At 33.2% G+C, this 19,626-nt stretch overlaps 2 protein-coding genes across 3 annotated transcripts in view; both read right to left on the bottom strand.

Annotated features, from left to right (window-relative positions):
• Pkc53E (Protein C kinase 53E) overlaps nucleotides 1-19,626 on the bottom strand; it is a 220,542-nt gene that overhangs the window by 146,493 nt on the left and 54,423 nt on the right. The gene's annotated exons all lie outside the window — the stretch shown is intronic.
• On the bottom strand, nucleotides 11,781-14,390 carry LOC148235777 (uncharacterized). The gene is made up of 2 exons (XM_088184724.1): nucleotides 13,690-14,390; nucleotides 11,781-13,617 (listed from the first exon to the last, which is right to left on the bottom strand). The coding sequence occupies exons 1-2, from the start codon at nucleotides 14,271-14,273 to the stop codon at nucleotides 13,101-13,103; spliced, it is 1,101 nt and encodes a 366-aa protein (XP_088040850.1). The 5' UTR covers nucleotides 14,274-14,390; the 3' UTR covers nucleotides 11,781-13,100.

Genomic DNA, 19,626 nt, shown 5'->3' with positions numbered 1-19,626 from the left:
AGATGCAACTATAGTAAAGAGTGAAGGTATATTCGAAATTATATCAAATAAACTGACAACTTTAAAAAGTTAGAGTAGTTATTCAATTCTATAAAAAAACAAATTACAGATAGAAGAGAAATTGGATTGTAAACTCTATTATTATGTTATAGTGAAATCAAAAAAAGATTTCTTCTAATAGATCCACTATTTTTTCACTTGATTCGAAAAGTTAATTTTTTAAGTGAAATTATATTGTACAGAATATATCTGAATCTTTGTAAACAAACTGATTCCAACGATGTGACAAAGACGTTAATCAGAGCGTTACCAACGTAACCACAAGATAAAATATATATCTATATTTATATTTCAGGAAATTTCGTTACCAAAATTAGGTCATCACTGAGTAATCGATCAGTGGGCGTTTCGTGTTTTCTAAAAACATATTTCCTAAAGAGAAACAAACAAATTTATTTTTGTTATCAATAAATTACTTAATTAACGGATATTTTCTCTTGTTATATTTTTGTAACAATATTTACATTAAATAAACAAAGTTTAAAAAAAACAAACTTTTTTTGCTACTGTAAATGAATTTCATTTTTTTTGTAAACTTCGAAAACGGAGTTTAGCGGAGTTTTAGGAAATATTGTAATTCCAGAACCATTTTTTTTAAGTTTTTGCATTTTTTACATCGATTCTGAGCGAGAGTTTAGTCAATGGAAATTTAGTCGCAATGGATCGCTTCACAGGGGGAGCAATAGACGTTTTGCGTAAAACAATTTTACATAAATAAAGATTATTATGTGATCGTTCGGCGCTTGTTTCGCGCTTACTACCGATTACACCGTGTGAATCAATATCCGAGTGTTCATTTAATTAAATCGTGGCTTATAAAATTTGAGAAGACTGGTTCAAGGCTAAATAAAAAAACAGGCAACTAACGAGTACAAGAAGTTCCGAGCTTGTCGACTCACAAGCGTTCTACTGCTATAGTGATACCAATATCAACTTTGCGTCGAATTTTAAAACTGGATTTGAAACTACACTCATATAAGATATGATTTAAAAACCGATGATTAAGACTATACCGGTGGTAAAGAAATGTTTCCTAACAAACTGATATCGCGTAAAGCATTCCCGCAGCCTAGATTTGACGTCTCTTAATTGTTTTAAGCGGTTATCACAAAAATCGTGTTTACGTAAAAAAAAAACAGCCATAATAACCCAATAATAATTGTTCAAAGATAGTTTTTTTACGGACGGAATAGCGTAGTCCGTAACGTCTCAGACTAGGAACTCTGAGGTTGCGGGTTCGAGCCCCGGCAGCGGTACTCGAATTTTTATTTATAAAAGTTGCGCTCTAATAAAAAAAATCAGCCCTAACTGTAATGGCATCTATTGGTTATAAATTATGTTACATATAATACTTTATCATTAATAATATAAATGTCACCGATTCCCAGACTTTCAGTCTGGTGGTTAATATTTACTTGTAGGTATTCATTATATTTTATTGAATTACTCAGCATATACAAATTTACCCCGTTGTAACTCATTGGGCTTACGCCTGTCAGATTACAACGGAAGATTTAATAAAAAGTAGAGTTTAATAGATATTTAAGAGCAACATATAATTCGAGGAATGCCAGCGACGGAATAGTGGAGATTTAAACGACAATTGTGGCGTTTGAGTTAAATAACAAGATTTTATTGGATTTTTTAGCATAGTATTTTAAAATGTACGCCAAATATTTGCGTACCACTAAAACAACCGATTGAAAAACACTGCACTAGAACGCAGCTGTTTAAATAAAATAAATAATCGATTCTATTATATAATATATTAAAATATAACGAATAATATTTAGAGATTTTACTAGAGATGATAAGTGAGAATTTTTTTTTAAATATGTCTCTTTTATTATTTTAACTAACAGTGTGAATCTCATTCATAATATTAAAAAAAAATACACAGTGGCGCACATAAAAAAGACCCTACCTATTAAATGAAAATAATTATAAATATCCGTCAGAAAAATATATTCGAAATATTCGGAAACAACTTTTGGATAATCGCTTCAATAACATTCTTGTATGATTAACTGACTTGAAATTCCTTTATAAAACTTTTTCATGAACATAAGTTATTTATAAATCATAATATGAATAAATCTAGCTACAAAATTATTTATTATCTTATATAGTTAAGGACCGCCTGGACATTTTTAGTCGGCATATCAAATAAACAATGTACGCACTTACATAATTATGCGTCAAAAAAATTAGCCTACTAAAGAAAAAGACCGGATTTATGAAAGTAAATCGTGTACTGCTTTAAATATCTCGCTATCATTATTGATTGAAAATACGCTTATGTGCATTTTTAAACACGTGCAATAACAATGCAAATTTACATACATAAAAATATTTTTACAAAGGCATCCGACGCAATTATTATATATGATTAATTATTATCTGTTGACGGAAATATAGCACAATCAATAGAATCTGAAACGGCGCAATAACATTTTTTACTGTTTTTGTAAAATGACACGGCACTTTTCACTGATTTTTTAAATTTCATCAGCCATAATTGGCTCCTTAGGCGATACGAGAAGAGGGTAAGCGGGATATTGATATCCTATCAGAAAATCTGTGTAAAAGTCAGAACAGAAATTTTTAAATATTTTACTTTGACAGATGAACAGTTTCATAATTTGCCTAGCAAGCTGATATTAATTATCTGTGAATGCAATAAATGGGCTTTACCACACATTGTTTACCACAGATGTTTTTAATCGGTAAGTCAACTTTTTTTATCATTCCCTAATTAAATATAAACGCAATGAAATATTAGAAATGTCATGTATATACAGATTAACGCTATAAATATCTATAGCATCAAAAATGATGGGAGAGAATTAGAATGGATTCAGTTACGGCGGCTGCATTTTATATTTTTGTAATGTAATATATTTTTTATCATAGTTATAACTATACAAATTAATTATTCGTAAGCGATCTCCCAGCGGAGTCACCTATCGCCATCGCACACACCCACACTAACAATTAAATAATCTTCATTCACAAATAAAGAGCAACAATAGGCGAAGCATGAATCTCAATTAAGATACAGTAGATCGACATTTCCCTTTGTCACGTCCATCATCCCGACAATCCCACGAGATTGACGAACCAATCCTGCGCGTCGGAAATAAGCAAACGTATTTCCAAAAAACCCAAATTTATTTTATTATATTCGTAAAAGCCAAGGCTGTGAAACCTTCACAGCATCACCTGTCCGAAAATCGGGTTAATTAACATTATGGACCTTTTTTTGCTTGTTTGTTGTTTATTGCGTGACGAGTCAAGGATATCCTCGCTTCGCCTCGCTGAGTTCCACTACAAGTTACATAATTGTGATTTGGGGCATAATGAAAGAAGATTATGTCGAGAGAGACGAAAATAGCAATATAACATCTACGACGTATCGACGTAGTACTAATAACCGTGCATTAGCGAAATAAGTGGCACGTTATTGAGCAGCATTAAGTGTTATTAAACATAAAAGTAATATCACAATCTGTATATTAAATGTTGGGTTAAAGAACCTAAACAACCTAAAATTAGCACGTGCTTGTCCTGTCATACAAATTATAGTTCTTCCTGGCGTTCATAACATCAAAAATAATTAAAAGTAAATAGCAGCTTCGACGCTTGTCGCAAATTTTGAGTGAAATGTAAACATCCAAACAAATTTAGCACTGAACAAATATGTCTAAAAACAATTTCAAGAAACATAACAGTCTAAAAATATGTATAAAGCTGTTTCTATAGAGTTTATCTTACAAGTTTCAGCAAGATACTATGTGTAATATAATGACTTTACATAAAATATTCGATGATACTATATTGTTAATTATAGGTTCTCGTCGTGTTATCTTATACGATATTACCGTGTATAATTAAAGTTCTTACATTACTATATAAACATATATTTGAAACATGAGCTAAGGGGAACCTAAATAGGATTACAACAGTAGTAAGACGACTGGATGAGAAATTGAGTAAATGCGACAACGCTCGTACAAAGCCCGACATACACAAATGAAAAGTGAACGATGTAGTGTACAAAAGTGAAACGGATTGTTACATTACCAAGATTAAATGCAGTTTAATACTTTGAAAATATGGTATAGTAAAATTATTTATATAGTAGAAAAATGTAGGTACGCGTTTGTGTGGAAAATAAAGGTTGTCCGTGCGATTAACTCGGACGAAATCAAATCGCCCAGACGGAAGATAAAGGCGATTCTCTAAGCGGCCCCAAGATGGAGAAACAAAATAAAACCATATGTGAGATTTGCGTCTACTGGGACAAGACTCATGGTCATTGCACGCAAAGGTCAAATCGAGTGTAAGTAAAATGTTTTGATATACGCACATAAGTAAAATACTTTTATGTATAATATAATACATACAGAACCGCCGAGAGCGAACCCGAGCCATAGAAAAACAACGATTCCGGGCCTCGTGACAAAAATGGCATTTTATATATTTTTAACATCATAATATAATTTCTTAAATAAATATTAATAGGTACGAGTTAGCCTTTTATATGCTACAAATAAATATAAAAAATAGCCAACGTTGCGACATATATTCTGAAATAATATATTTAAAAATTAAAAGCATTAAAAATTATTAAAAATATCTACTCGTAATTAGTCGTGTTTTCTGCTGCTTAGTGTTGCCATATAGTGAATTTCCAGTCAAAGTCAAAAGCAATAAAATCGTGCTATCGCGGTGAAAACGCTCGATTATCAAGAGTTTATATTAAGACTTTTTATATCCATATTATAAGTGAGAATCGAATAAAGTACATCTAAACCGAATTTTGACCAATAGGAGAGCGAAAAAAACAATTATCCCTAATCAGAAGTCAAAAATCCACGTCAAAAGTAATAAACTTGTCCCGTCGCGATATATTAAATAATCGGATCCATAAGATTCCCGTTTCAATTCAATACGACCTTGGACAATGCCCATCAAACGAACGTCGCTGTCTAAAGGCGTATACCAATTTCGCCGTTTTAAGAAGCGATTTCATTGATTGGCTAAATGATTGCTGCATAACTGCGATTGGTCGGTAAACTTTAAAGCCTGGAGAAGGCAGACACTCAAAGAGACCAGAAGATTCACCCCGCCTGGCAGGCGCGCCCCTGCCGACAGACGCAAAAATACGACCTGAGACTTCCGAATACGACCATCGCAGCAAGAGGAAATGCCTCCAGATACTGTCGCTGCAGACACCTACAAGAGGACTCTCACGGACATCATCTCTGCGCCAGCTTCACCACCACTGCTCGGAGAAAACATCTTGCCATTTATCGTCTGTCGCAACAATTGTGAATATAAGGTAATAAAACTCTAAATAGATTCCACCCAGAGTCTCACTGGCTACGAAGTTGTCACACCCCTAGGATTCCCAAGCCTTAAAGATATATTACTGCTATGATTTTTTCTAAAATCGGGACCCTCAAATAGAACGAGGCCTGAATACATAGACACAGTTCCATACGCGTGTAAATAATATATGACTTATGTAGAACATTGCAGAAGTTCAAAGTTTTCATTTTTTTAAATTACAATATGCGAATTAACCAACTCAACCTTGATTTTTTTTCGTGAAAAAATATTTTTGTTAAATTATTTTATTAATATTAAATTTAAATATTCATCTATTTTTTTCGTTGATTTTTTTAAAATTCAAAAAAGAGGTATTAAAAATATGTTTGTAAATTGCAATAATATGGTGTATTTTTAAATAACATGGTGGACACTGTGATGTACAAAATGTTCCGGTGAAAATAAATCTTAAATGATAAATAAATTATTGTACATTTCAATGTGCACTGGGTCTGAGCGGGTTAATACGTTTTCGCTTAAACTAAACATTGCAAATATTAAAAATATGAGAATGTTGATTGTACATGCGATTTTTTTTAAAATAAATTTTACTTTTCGATCAACCCAACATTAAGTTTCAGTTTTATAGAAGCATAATTTATAAAAAATCAAATCACATCAACTATTTTGGGTCCACAAATATTTAAATGACAGTGAGATAAAAACTAAATAAGCAAATTTTTGCTTCAAAAAGCATTCACCAACGACAGCATCAACTGCCTCTCCTCAGAAAATTCACAAAACTCATTTTATTTATTAACATATCAATGGCGTTACTATCGATCGATAGACATCCCAGTGTATATATTTTTGAGTAGTTGTTATTTAATTTTGAATTAAGACATTCGCTATCTTCCCGTTACGAAGAGGAAATACCTTTATGTCAGCGGAAGTTATTCTTATTTAAGAGAACCTAGTCTGCAACGTGTTGCTGACATATATAGTCATTCAATTTTATACCTGTAACGAGCTGCAGCTAAGTATGTGTCAGATATATCGACAAGCTTTGCCAGTGAACGGTTATTTACCTCAGCTAAACAAATCCATGCAGACGATCAAATCTGCTCATGGAAAATATGGAGAACACTAATATTAGCGTATCAAAGAATAAAAAAGTTTCGGTCGCTCTAAAAATATTCAGAGATTCTACCTAATTAAAGGAATGCAGAAAAAATGCTTGTTATGCATATGAGCTATTCTAATAAACGCTTATATTTGCATTACAATGCAAGTTAAACTTGTTCAGCAGTTTTCTACATTTTCATTATTCTTTTGAAGTAAAAGTAATGTATAAAACGATCGTTTCGGGATACCGAATTTACCGCATAGTAATTTCGAACATTTTGCAACAGACAATTGTCCCACAAGTACATTATTTATTCGCTGGCATTTTCGCTAATGAATGCGTACGAAACGTATCCGTAGAATACATTATGCAATAGAATAAAATCGATTTCCCTCCGTATTCTGTGATTAAAGAAGCAATTTAGTTGAGGAACGGAGATACTCCTCCGGGGATTTCGTCGCTCAGTTAATAATGACTAAAGAGTTGCTCATATTTTAGCTCTCGTTTAATTTCGTGAATATTTTCGCCGCGTGGAATCACCGCAGGGGATGGGGGTTGGTTTAATCGTGAGATGTTTTCGCATCGTAGGTACGGACAAATCGCTATGCGAGGTCGGGGGTTAATGAGGATGTATATATACTCTCCGTGTGTTTTTAAAACTCCTATTTTTTCAGGAGAATTTATTTTATATTATTTTTTTCATATAAAGTGCACGTTTATCTCGATATGGAAAAATCTCTTTTGTATAAAAAAATGTCGATATTTTCCAAATGGGTGAACATCCGCTCAAACGGTCAACTAATTTTGTGGAACGAAATATGTTTTCACAATTTAAACAATCTCGTAAAACGATATTGCTTCGTACCAAGCAATTGTGTCTATTGTTGTGTAGCATTTTATTTGCGATATTTGTGAGTTTACGACCCTCAACTATTTTTTTATTACATAGCATTACATAGTTAAAATATTTGTGTAGGAGCACTAACATCTAAACCCTAATATTTTTTTTATATAATTTAATAAAATACATAATAATAATAATAATAATAATAATTTGAAACAGCATATTATTATATTATATGTTTATGTGCACAAAAATACGTTATCTTTGTTAATAAAATTGCTAGCCATTTGGATTTCCTGATTTTTTCAGTAATTGGTAATAGATACTTTTTTCAGTAATTGTTTATAGCATTTTAAGGTCGTATTTTTTAAACTCGACAAGATTTTGTTATTGTGTTGCTCAAACCTCTATATTGAATATTTTGGTACTGCGGTTAACTCTAGCAAATAAATATCACAAATTCACTAATATTTAAAAAGCATATTAATTGTAAACTCAACACGAAATTCGTGATTTTATATACTCTATCTATTAGATTTTATATATTATTTTTTTAATACAAACTAACCAATCCTACATTATTTTTTTCAGCGTCTCATAGATATCGCCGAAAACATTTTTGTACTTGGCAAGAGGAGTGATCTCGAGCGCTGACGTTCTAGTCGCGACGTTTACGAATATGGGACGCGATCGCGACTTTTTAGGACAATATAATGCCTGCATTACACTCTCTGGAAGTTTTCCAAACCGAAGTTACAGTTGAAATCAGCCGAGATTTACGACTTCGAGTAAGCGACCACACTGTCGCAAATTTCATATGCCGTCCGGACGACGGAGGTGAATGACATCCGGACGGCGGCTTCTGTCACGTACAGCCGGCACATTTGCGCGCGATCGAAAAAAGTGACAAATAAATTGGCATATTATTAACGCTACTGATAATTATAAAAGTTTGTGTGGGCACTCACCAATACAATATCAGTGAAAACCTTTCGGTCGTAAATATTCAAGTTGCGCAAAATCTTTGTCGGCTTTTGCAAAATGCCATAAGGCATAAAAATGATAATTCAGAATAAGAGCACCACATCTGTGACTATCCTAGAATTAGTCGCCATCGATTCTAAATGAGCATTCGTTATGGTGTGACATTTATATAAACCGATCTAAGAAAAAACATAAGGATATTCGAAACCACTAATTATTTTTTAATTATTTAATTTTATATGAAAAAAATATAATAACGATATCTGTTAGAAGAATATACTATCAAAAATATAATTAATCCCTTTTGGTGCCCTAAAATATTCAAAGATGTCAGTAAGAGTCTGTTGAAGTCCCAGATAAGCATGTGGTAGTATAACTTGACCACGTGACTACGATGCAGCGGTCGACGTGCGTGTTAACAATAGGACGCCTACGCGCATACTGAAATTAAACCGACGTACTTGTTCTATCTCAGTTTGCGAGAAACCATATCATTATCTCTCTCACTCTCGTCACTTAACACACGAGAGAGCGAAAGAGCAGCTATCTCACCGCTCGCGCTCGAAAGAGCAGCTACGACTTCGGTCCCTTTGACTCGGAAAATAATGCCGACAATGTTCGGAAGCGCTCGAAGTTGGCCAAGTCGACTGAATTACCTCTCGTTCTTGGTAACTTCCGAGAGATTTTAGAGCGGGCAGAACCAAACTCGACCGAAGTAGCCCCGAAGTAATCCACCATATACTCCGTCCTTGGCCAACCTTGGCCAACTTTCAGAGAGTGTAGTGCAGGCATAATACTCGCATTGGCGAATATTCGACACCGACTTATTATTATTATTTTTTAACGTAACCATTAACATGGTTACAACAAAAAAATACCATTATAAACTGTGAATGAAATATGCAGCCGTAAAATTATAAAATTGCACACTCTACGTTATTATTTTGGCGAAAAAATGTATGGGCATTGCTAAGTTACAATTTATTATTAAATGAGATAGAAATAGAGTTTTCAATATGTGAGCGATGATAAATTTAGTCATAAAAAAGCTGGCGATGAGTCAATTAAATTTGAGAATCTTTGATCAAAACCCATAGAGAATCTCTGGAGAATTTTCTAAAATCAATACAAAGTCACCTGAAATTCGTGTGACACAGAAGTGAAGCAGACAAAACCAATTTCTCAAAATGCTATTATTACCAAAATGTAACAAAAAACAAGGTTCATATGCTATTTAGGTAATATACCGTTTCGGAGCCAAGTATAATAAATAAAGGGTAGCTTAATTTTTGAACTGTATTACTAATAATATAAACATCAAACTGTACACAAGAAAATTATCAAAGGTAATATTATGAGTATTGTACTATTGAAAATAATGCAATATTTCGACAAAAAATGGTACATACTAGAAAAATTATATTATATTATTGTAGTACTACTTACACAAGCGAAAATAAATATTCTAAGCTTACATATTGTATTAATTAACTTATTGAAGTATGTATTGTATAATTTTAAAACTTTTTGTGAAGAGATAAATTATTTCTTATTTTTTTTAGTCCAGAAAATATATTGATAAAGTATCGCAATATGAACGTGAAATTTTGTGAGGCGTTCTATAATTTGCGCGAAATATCACCGGCATTCCCGAAAAATGTCACCTTAAATGTCAATGCGAGCTTCACTTCCCATATGTCGAAAGTGTGGGCTGACAGTCGAAGTACATATTTTGGCTGTATCTACAATACGCAAACACGTCGTGCGTTATTTTTTTTTTTTTTTTTTAATTATCGTTTATTACATAATTAAATAATACATTTTTATAAACATATATATTTACATTTCATTGGTTGCTGGTTAATTACCATTATCACAATTTACGATTGATTAGCTAAATTAAGAGGAATTACAAAAATAAGAATAATAAAAGAACATAAAATACGTTAAGTTTAGGTCAAAGTACATAAACACCTTTAACAAAAAAAAAAAAAAAAATTTAAATTATAAATATATATTTTTAATATAAAACTCGTAGACCTGGAGCTGTTAAATTAATAGATAAAATTTATGCGTCAGAGCAAGATGTGCTTTGGCATTTTGTGTTTATATTTAAATTTGAGTTTGTTTTTGTCGTAATCACCGATTCTTGAGATTAACGGGTTAGTATGATTTCGCGGTATTTTTTTATAATAATCATTAGTATGGTGGTGAACATGTTCTTTAATAGTTGGAATTAAATATTTATTATGAAGTTTTTTGAGGTTAGTATAAAAAGGTGTATTATAAATTATTTTTATAGCTTTATTTTGAACAACTTGTAGCTTAGAAAAGTTAGTATTACACGTATTACTCCACACTGGGCAGGCGTAAGTCATTGCCGGTCTGATTAATTGCTTGTATAATAGAATTTTATTTTTAGTATTTAGCGCACTTTTTCGATTAAAAATTGGTTTTAACGCCGCAATGGCTGCGAGCCCTTTAGATTTAAGTTCGGTTATATGTTTATTAAATTTAAGCTTGGAGTCCAGGTGAATTCCGAGGTACTTAACGCTCGCCTTCCATTCTATACATTTTCCCTGCTCGCTTATAATAGTCGGGGGCAAAGGTTGTCTTCGAGTTGTAAAAATTATAGCCTCCGTTTTGTCCTGATTTATTTTTATTTTCCACTTTTTGAAATAATTACTTAAGAGAGTTAAGGATTTTTGCAATTTTATTGAAATAGGCTTAAGACCGTAAGAGCTACTCATTATCGCCGTATCATCGGCATACATTGAAAGACAAGTATTTTTTAAAATAGGTATATCATTTGTGTACAAAATGAAAAGGAACGGTCCAAGTAAACTCCCCTGAGGAACACCAGCTGGGATATTACGCGGTATCGATTGTTCATTATTTACTGAAACAACATAACTTCGACGATCAAGGTAGGAGCGTAACAAGTGTAGCAGATAGTTAGGGGTTTTATATTTGTGGAGTTTGTAAATCAACCCATCATGCCACACAGTATCAAACGCTTTTTCCACATCTAACAATAAGAGTCCCGTTGATTTTTTCATGTTAAAATTAGCAGAGATGTGCTCTGTTAACCTATTGAGCTGATGAGTCGTAGAGTGGTTTTCGCGGAAGCCAAATTGTTCATTGATAATTTTATTCCCCAAAGATCCCTTTAAACGTGATAAAATTATTTTTTCAAATAGTTTACTGAATGACGGTAATAAGCTTATTGGACGATAATTAATTGCGATAGTGTTATCCTTTCCTGGCTTTCTAATTGGGTGGATCTTTGCGGTTTTCCAAATAGCGGGAAAGTACCCGAAAGATAAGCAGGCATTAAAAATATTTGTTAGATAATTGATGCTAATTCTTGGAAGTTGTTTTATCGTTACGTTATCTAATTTATCTATACCGGGACTTTTTCTATTCTTTAAATTTTTAATGATGTTATTAACTTCTGATAAACCAACTTTGTTCACTAAACTAATATCTACGCTAGATGAATTAATATTTCGTATCGCACGGGCGACTTTGTTGTCTATTTTTGAATCTAAGTAATTTACAGTAAGCGAATAAGATGTGGAGAAAGCGCTGGCTAAATTTTCTGCCTTATCCTTGTTCGTGCATGCGATGGTGTTTCCATTTTTTAATGGGGGTATTTCCGAATGTTTATATTTTAGTGATTTAGTTATTTTCCATAAAGAATTATCTGCCGGGTTTAGATTTTTTAGTTTACGCGTCCACGATTCGTTTTTTATTTGCTGAATTTTATCGCGAATATAACTAGTTACGCGGTTTATTACAGATTTAAGTCGCGGAGATTTATTATTTTGCCACTGTTTTCTTAGTTTATTTTTGATTTTTATTATTTCGATAAGTTGTGGAGTAAGTTGATTTTTATTATTATGATTTTTACGCGTCGGTATTGATGATATTTTGGCTTCTTCGATAACGGATGTTAAATAACTGATATCATCGTCAATTTGTTTAATGTTATGCGGAGTATAATTCTGTCGCTCATCTTGCAAACGAGACTCGACTATATCTTTAAACTTTTTCCAGTCAGCTTTTAAATAGTCAAAAAGCGTTTCAGAGACTACCTCCGCTGAACCCTCCAGCGAGAATAACACTGGAAGATGGTCAGAAGACAATGCCTGAACGCAATACATTTCTGACGTATTTAAGTTACCCTTAACCAAAGCAATATCCAGAATTGACGGCGTCATGTGATTGGAAGGGTAATGCGACGGTGAATTTGGAAAGTTAACAATCGTGTCAGAGTCGCTCAAGTAGTTAAAAAGTGACGCTCCAGATCGATTTGCCCCAGAACAGCCCCAATGCATATGACGGGCATTGAAGTCCCCAGTCAGAATGACCGAGTCTCCTAGAGAAAATATCGAATCTAGATCACTTCGGAGCAGTTCGTCACTAGGCGAATTATACCCCGCAGCAATTATTATTATTTTATTTTTATGAATAATTTGAATCGCGACGGTTTCTAGATTATTAGTGTTAGTGTTTATACGTGCGTGTTTTATCGATTTTTTAACAAATATCGCGACCCCTCCGCCTGGCCTTGAGGGTCGGTCCCTCCGAATGCAGGCAAAGTTAGGTAAATATACGTTAACATGTGGTTTTAGATAAGTTTCGGTGACTACGACAATATCAAGTTTGTACTCACTGATTAACAGCTCCAGCTCTCCGGTTTTATTACGGATCCCACGGGAATTCCACGTCATGAGTTGAATGTCTTCTTTAGAAGAGGTCATCGAGATACTCGACCATCATCAAAGCAATTTCAATTTTGCTAGCGCACTTTCCGGCCTTAGTTCGGATTTCCTGGAGGATAGTCAGCATCCTGCGAAGCTCATCAGTAGACATGACTTCGGATGAGGGCTTCTCAGACTGTCGCGCTTGGGGGCGTTGTTGCGTCTTAATTGGGGTGGCTTCCGGGACGATAGTCGGTTTTTTCACTGCTGGTTTCGTTGGCCGAAGGGCAGGAAACTGACTCTGTTCCAGAGCGAACGTTGGCTTGGGTGCGGTCAGTACGGCGGTATGTGGCTTTTGCTGCCTCTTCTTCATCTGCAGGAGATATTCTGTCCTGCGAGGACAGTCCTTGTAGTTGGCCGGGTGACTTCCGCTGCATCCAGTGCAGGTTGCTGGCGTCTCTCGGTCTTTTTTAGTGCATTCGGAAGTGGCGTGGTTTCCTGTGCATTTCACGCATCTGGGGTCTCGTTGGCAGTTCCTCGCAGCGTGGCCATACTGCTGGCATCTGAAACATTGAGTCGCGTGCGACTTATTACGCTTGTATTTTTCAAGCGTGGCCTTAGTGAAGCAAACGTACCGGATGCTTCTTATGGACGTCACTGTCGTCTCAGCGGAAAATTGCGTCAGGTAGAGCCGCGAGGAGGTCTCTGCCTTGGTGTTCATCGCCGTTACTTTGACGACGCTTAATCCTTGCCGCTCCAAATCAGCAGCGATTTCTTCAACGGGAACCTCAGGAAGCCCCCTCAAGACAGATTTAACTGTCTTGTCTTCGTCGGCAGTGAAGGTGTGAAAGGCACGGCGGCCCTTCAAACCATCCATCAGGGTCGCTCGTAGTTCAAGCGTCGCACACTGGATGGAAACATTACCTCTTCCGGTGTAGCGGAGGGTAAAATTACCTGATTTGGTCATCGACTTGATGAGGTCGATGGTCTGGAGATGTGTGCCAACCACCTCCATGATGACAGGTGGCACTCTTGCGTGTTTACTCCCGGCAACTTCGGGGAGTTTGTCATACCTGTTATGACTTGAAGTCGGCAACAGGTTGGCGTCAGTAGAGGGTCTTGCAGTTTTCTTTGGCATCTGCCATTCATGCTCTGCTGATGGCGATAGGTACGCTTTTAACGTACCCACCGCACGCTTGCGCGTAAGCGTCTTCTTCATCGCGCCGGCAATGTCTCTGGCGTCGTAGTTGTTGCAAATGGTCGCGGGTGGGGGGTCGGAGCTTTGAACGGCAGCGAGAGCAGGCGCGGATGCGTCCGTTCACCGCTGAGGTACAGAGCAGAGTGATCGTGCGTTATTAAAATTACAAGAAACATCCGTGGGCGGACTAAACTTTCACCTTTGCGCCACTACTAGAACTCATCCCGCGGCGCTTTGAGCACAGGCCATCATTCAATTATTCACGACGATATAACCCATCCCCAGAATATGCCACCCCTTCGAGTCTCTCGTCTGGATGTTTCTGCTGTAAATCAAACAATCATCCCTTGTAATTAATTATAACGGACGAAATAACAAGTGCGAACTGTCGCTACGTTGGTGGTTGATAATTTCGTGTCTTTTGCGATATTAATTAGGAGTTCACCAAAAATCATCAACAATAGGCCTCGAAGCGTATTATCTACGTAAAGTATATTACGTAAAATAACTTTAATATGTGTTTATTTACTTATTACAATATTTAAGTTATAAATAATGTAATTAATATTATACTTCAACAACTATAAACTGACAAATATTAAAATGTTTCCTATAATATAAAAATACAAAGGAGAGTAACTAATTCAAAAGAGTTACATTGCATTAGGGAATATCCGAGAAAAAATTCGGATCACAAAAATGTGATCCGAAATTTTACGGATTTGTACCGGATTCCGAGTGAAAGCATTGTTTTGTTCTGCTTATGTATGCTAGGCTTCGTTTTTCACTATAAAGTTGGTTGAAAACAAATATATAAAGAGATCTTCAGTAAACTAAAATAACTACATTCGAATGGGAGTGACAAAGCTTTCTTTATAATACTAATTTAAGTTAATAATATGTATACAAGTTTTTATTATGGTATAGATAGGTGTGGTCGTTTTCCGATTCCTTTTACATCAAATTTGTTTACAGGATATGTTGTAAAGAAATGTGTATAGGTGGAGGAATTTTATTTATATACATACTTAACAAGCAATGGATTCAACTTACTTTTAGTTTAAATAAACATTTAATTATTTAATAGGCATTATAAACCAGTAAATAATACCTTAAAAACATGAGTTCGAATCCCATATAAGCACAAGTGCTTTTAAACTGATATATGCTTTGTAAATATTTTCGTTATTATTTACTATTACTTTAATAAAAATAAATGTTTAGTTTTTCAATTTCGCAATGGCAAACATAAGCACGAGTCATCTGGTTTTACTGTAGTCCAGAAATTTATGATACTCTGTAACAACTTTCACACAAACAGCAGAGAATCCAATTACACCTAATAGTTTTAGAATAATAAATATGTATGACTTATCAGCTACAGATAAGCTATGTGAATCTGTTTTAAATATGCGTATTATTGAACAAGAAAAGTAGTGTTTAACAAATAGTCTCGAATGGTCATTGAGTGAGTTATCCTGATCAAGATTACAAGTCCATTGCGGAGTCTGTAGTGAAAGGATTATACATGGTATGGGTTTATATTGACAAATTCTACCCACTTCATTACAAATTCCCCCGGAGCAAAATTGCGTTATGAATGAGAATTTTCAATGCCATTTTTGTTCAAATATTAGCGACAATATATTAAGAGGTGGTCAGCCATAATGACTAGGTGGCCGTCAACGATCGTATTGTCTATCTGTTCGATTTAGTTTTTTTTTTACCGATTTGATAACGACAATCTGTTTTGGTTTAATCGTGCTAATGGATTAAAATGCCTTAATCCATTAGCACGATTATTTACTATTCTAGAATCATGAATGTGCTAAATATCTAGTTGTATTTTCAAAAGTGAGCATCTTGTTGGTATTTTATACTCTACCATATCAATTGGTTACAATTAAAATATTATTATTATATGGCTTGTAAGACTTCTTATACTAAAAACGGGACATTTTGGTGTCCCGAAAAAAAATTTGGGGATAAAGTATTGTCATTTCCAGTATATGTCACAAGGAAATGGTTTGGATTTAAACAGCAAATGGACGTTTTGAAACTGTAAAATTGAGTTTCACAAGACGTTTAAAAGCAGCATATAATTTCACTAGTAGAAATATAATATTTTTATAATATAACAAATAATAATATAGCAAAATTAAATTGTGAATATGTTACAGTGAATGTATATTACCAGTGAAGTTATATTTTGACTAGTGTTTCAGTGAAATCATAATACATTTTCACCGATGAAAATGTATAATGCTTTCACTGAAACGCTAGTCAATATATAACTTCACTGATAATACAAATTCATATATACACCATTTAATTTTGTTATTAAAATATATCGTTCAAGTTGTTAATAAATAATTTATATTTAAATTTGCTCAGTCCGTGGTTATGTTGATAATTATCTGCTTTTTTAAATAGCAACTCGTTCTTAACAGAGAAAGAAAATTTTTAAGTTTTTCGCTACGTGGTCCAACAAACAGCTCTAATGTATAATATTATAATAAATTAAAAACTTTTACGAAAAACTAATGTTACTTCTTAGTAACGTCTGAATATACATTATATTAAATTATACGCTTTCAAGAAAAACTCATGTTACTTCTTAGTAAAGACCTGATTATATATTTTATTAAATTAGAAGCTTTCAAGAAAAACTCTTGGAGCCAAATGAGCTAAGCAAATAAATTTATGAGAATATTTTTTCCAACGAAATTATTATCTTGTAAAAAGTTTATTATCAACTATGTAAAAATATTGTAAAATATAAAATGCGATTTCTGCTTTTATTACTAAGGTGAGATGTTTTGCTTTTGATATTTAGTTATTATATTCTCGAAATATTCTACATACATATACATATATGAATATCAGGCTAATCTAAATATATATTATTTAGTTGCAACATATATTTTTAAAAACCCATATTTCTTCATACATTAATTTAAGAAAAGCTATGAAAATCTCAATAAATTAATAGTGAATTATTTTAACTTAGCTATAAAATAATAATAAACGATTATTATTTGGTTCAACAAAATATTTAATACTTTTACTATATAAACAAAACTGGATAAAAACATGCAGACTAATAATTTATTTTTAATTAAAGTGGTGGAAAATATTGACGAATACTTTATGTTTACTTTTAATTTGTATGAAAACATTTTGAGAGCGTTTTCTGATTTTTAAAATTTATTTAAAATATCAGTATCAATTAAAAAATTGTGTAGTTAAAAATAACTTTTTATTCATGAGACATACGTACAGTATAAGGTACTAGTATCGCATTAATAAAAATTAACGAAAACGGTCGTGGTGTTTATTTTATTAAGACAAAGTTTGTTTGATTTGTTACGCAACTATTCTCTCCGATCTCCGTCCATAAACTCTATGCGTCATTGGACCAGTAAATGCGAAGAGAGAAGCGGCATCTATAGTAAGGTCAGCCTCCTTTATTTATAGTCTAAATTGGAGAGGTTCATGAATTTCGGATGCATTAAGCTTCGAAATAGATGTTTAGGAATAAATATCAATGAAATAAGTCTCTGAGAAAGACTTCAGATGAAGTATCTAAGGGAACGTGTAATATCTATGAAATATTTCGATGTCTGCCTACTAATTACAGAAGGGTGTCGAGTATTTTTAAATAAATTGTCGTTGGCCACTGAAGCAGATTATAAACGGCCGTTTTGAAGGCAATTCCAAATGCATGCGCTATCTCTTCTAAAGGCGACATAAATTTGAACTTTTCTGATATATGCTGTTAAAAGATTTCTTATGGTAGTGTTTTATTATAACCAAGAAATCAATTTTTTCTTAGACGGTTAAAACGCTTTAGCATGTACCGAATTGGGCTTATTTATGATTAAATATTATGATTTAATTCCTCTAATTCTAAATAGAATAGTGATTTAATTATTGAACCCGACAGTAGCAAACCCTAACACAACAAAAACAATAATACTACAAAGTCATAGTTATATTGGATTACATGTTCGTATTATTGTTATTGGAATATGTGGTATTAAAATAATAATAAAAATTGGAAAGTATATTGTTTCAAAATTAGCAATGCTCAAATTTTATTTATTTTATATAATACAATATCTAAACATCATAATATCTCTTTGTCGAAAAAAATAGAAATAACACGAATTAAAAGCAGACCGCTGCTTACATCTTTGCGAATTAATTTAAGTTTGCACGTATTAAAATCAACAGTCTAACCCACATCATGTCGAGCGATAAAACGCCTCCGAAGTGGAAAATTGTGGTTAGGCCGTAAAAGTTCACGGGTTAAACAAGTTGCTGAATAGAGAAAGAGGGGCGTGAAAAAGGTAAAGGTGTCATATCAGGTTTTATGGTGGGATTATGGTGTGTTCACGCAGAGAAAGTGCTGGTCCAAACGCAGCATCGCGTCAACAAGAGATTATCACAAACATAATGCACAGTAACGGTTAGAATTGATCAATATTCACTTTATTATATTTTTACAATATGGCTATTTTTTCCATTCTCAAGTATCAAAATATCATGTTTCCAGCAAATTTTAATTATAATTAATTCAAGAAATTTAATTTTAATTCTCAAGAATTTTGACCTAATAAACATTGAATATAAATTCCAATTAATGACTTTGAATCAGGTATAAATTGATTATCAAATGTATAAAAAATAATACTATAGATACAATAACTAAAATAGATATTATTTAAAATTCATTAAAAATATATTTTAGATGTTGCTTTAACGTTACGCATATTATTTATACAACAAATATAATTTAGTATAGCACATGTATATATAAAATATACATATTTAAAACTGTATACAAAATATATTACACACGTAGTATAAAATTATGGGATAGTCTGCAAAGGGAAAAACTTCATTCGGCACGTCTAAACCTTTCGTAATACACAAAACAGATAGTTTTTCTAAAATCTCCAAACACACTTATCCGGCACACATCCCGGTAATACCTTCAGCAACATCCGAACTACTACAGTCACAACTATATTGTATGCATATGGATTTCAGTTAAATTAAAACGAGACAGCTCGAGCAATTTCGTCGAGGAGCACTCAATTAGTGTGATTTTGGACGTTTGTGCCCACGCGTAATCAGTCCTCGCATTATGATCGTATGAATAGTTTGTGATTAATCCTTTAACTATAATGTAAATATAGAATTTATTTGAATAGAGCGGTGCTTAATTATGCTTTACTTTGTGGTTAATTAAATTGAGTAAATTGAGTGAACGACCACTGGGTATTAAAATCAGCATATGAAAATAAAATATTATATCTGAAATATATTATAAGCCATTTCTAAAACCAATTATAATATATTGAAAACT

The sequence above is a fragment of the Plectrocnemia conspersa genome, unplaced genomic scaffold, assembly GCF_051122295.1.
Source record: "Plectrocnemia conspersa isolate PC_06_02 unplaced genomic scaffold, ASM5112229v1 ptg000004l, whole genome shotgun sequence".
NCBI classification, from domain to species: domain Eukaryota; kingdom Metazoa; phylum Arthropoda; class Insecta; order Trichoptera; family Polycentropodidae; genus Plectrocnemia; species Plectrocnemia conspersa.
The sequence above is the reverse complement of the archived record's forward strand: the minus strand, read 5'-3'. Positions and strand labels throughout refer to the sequence as shown.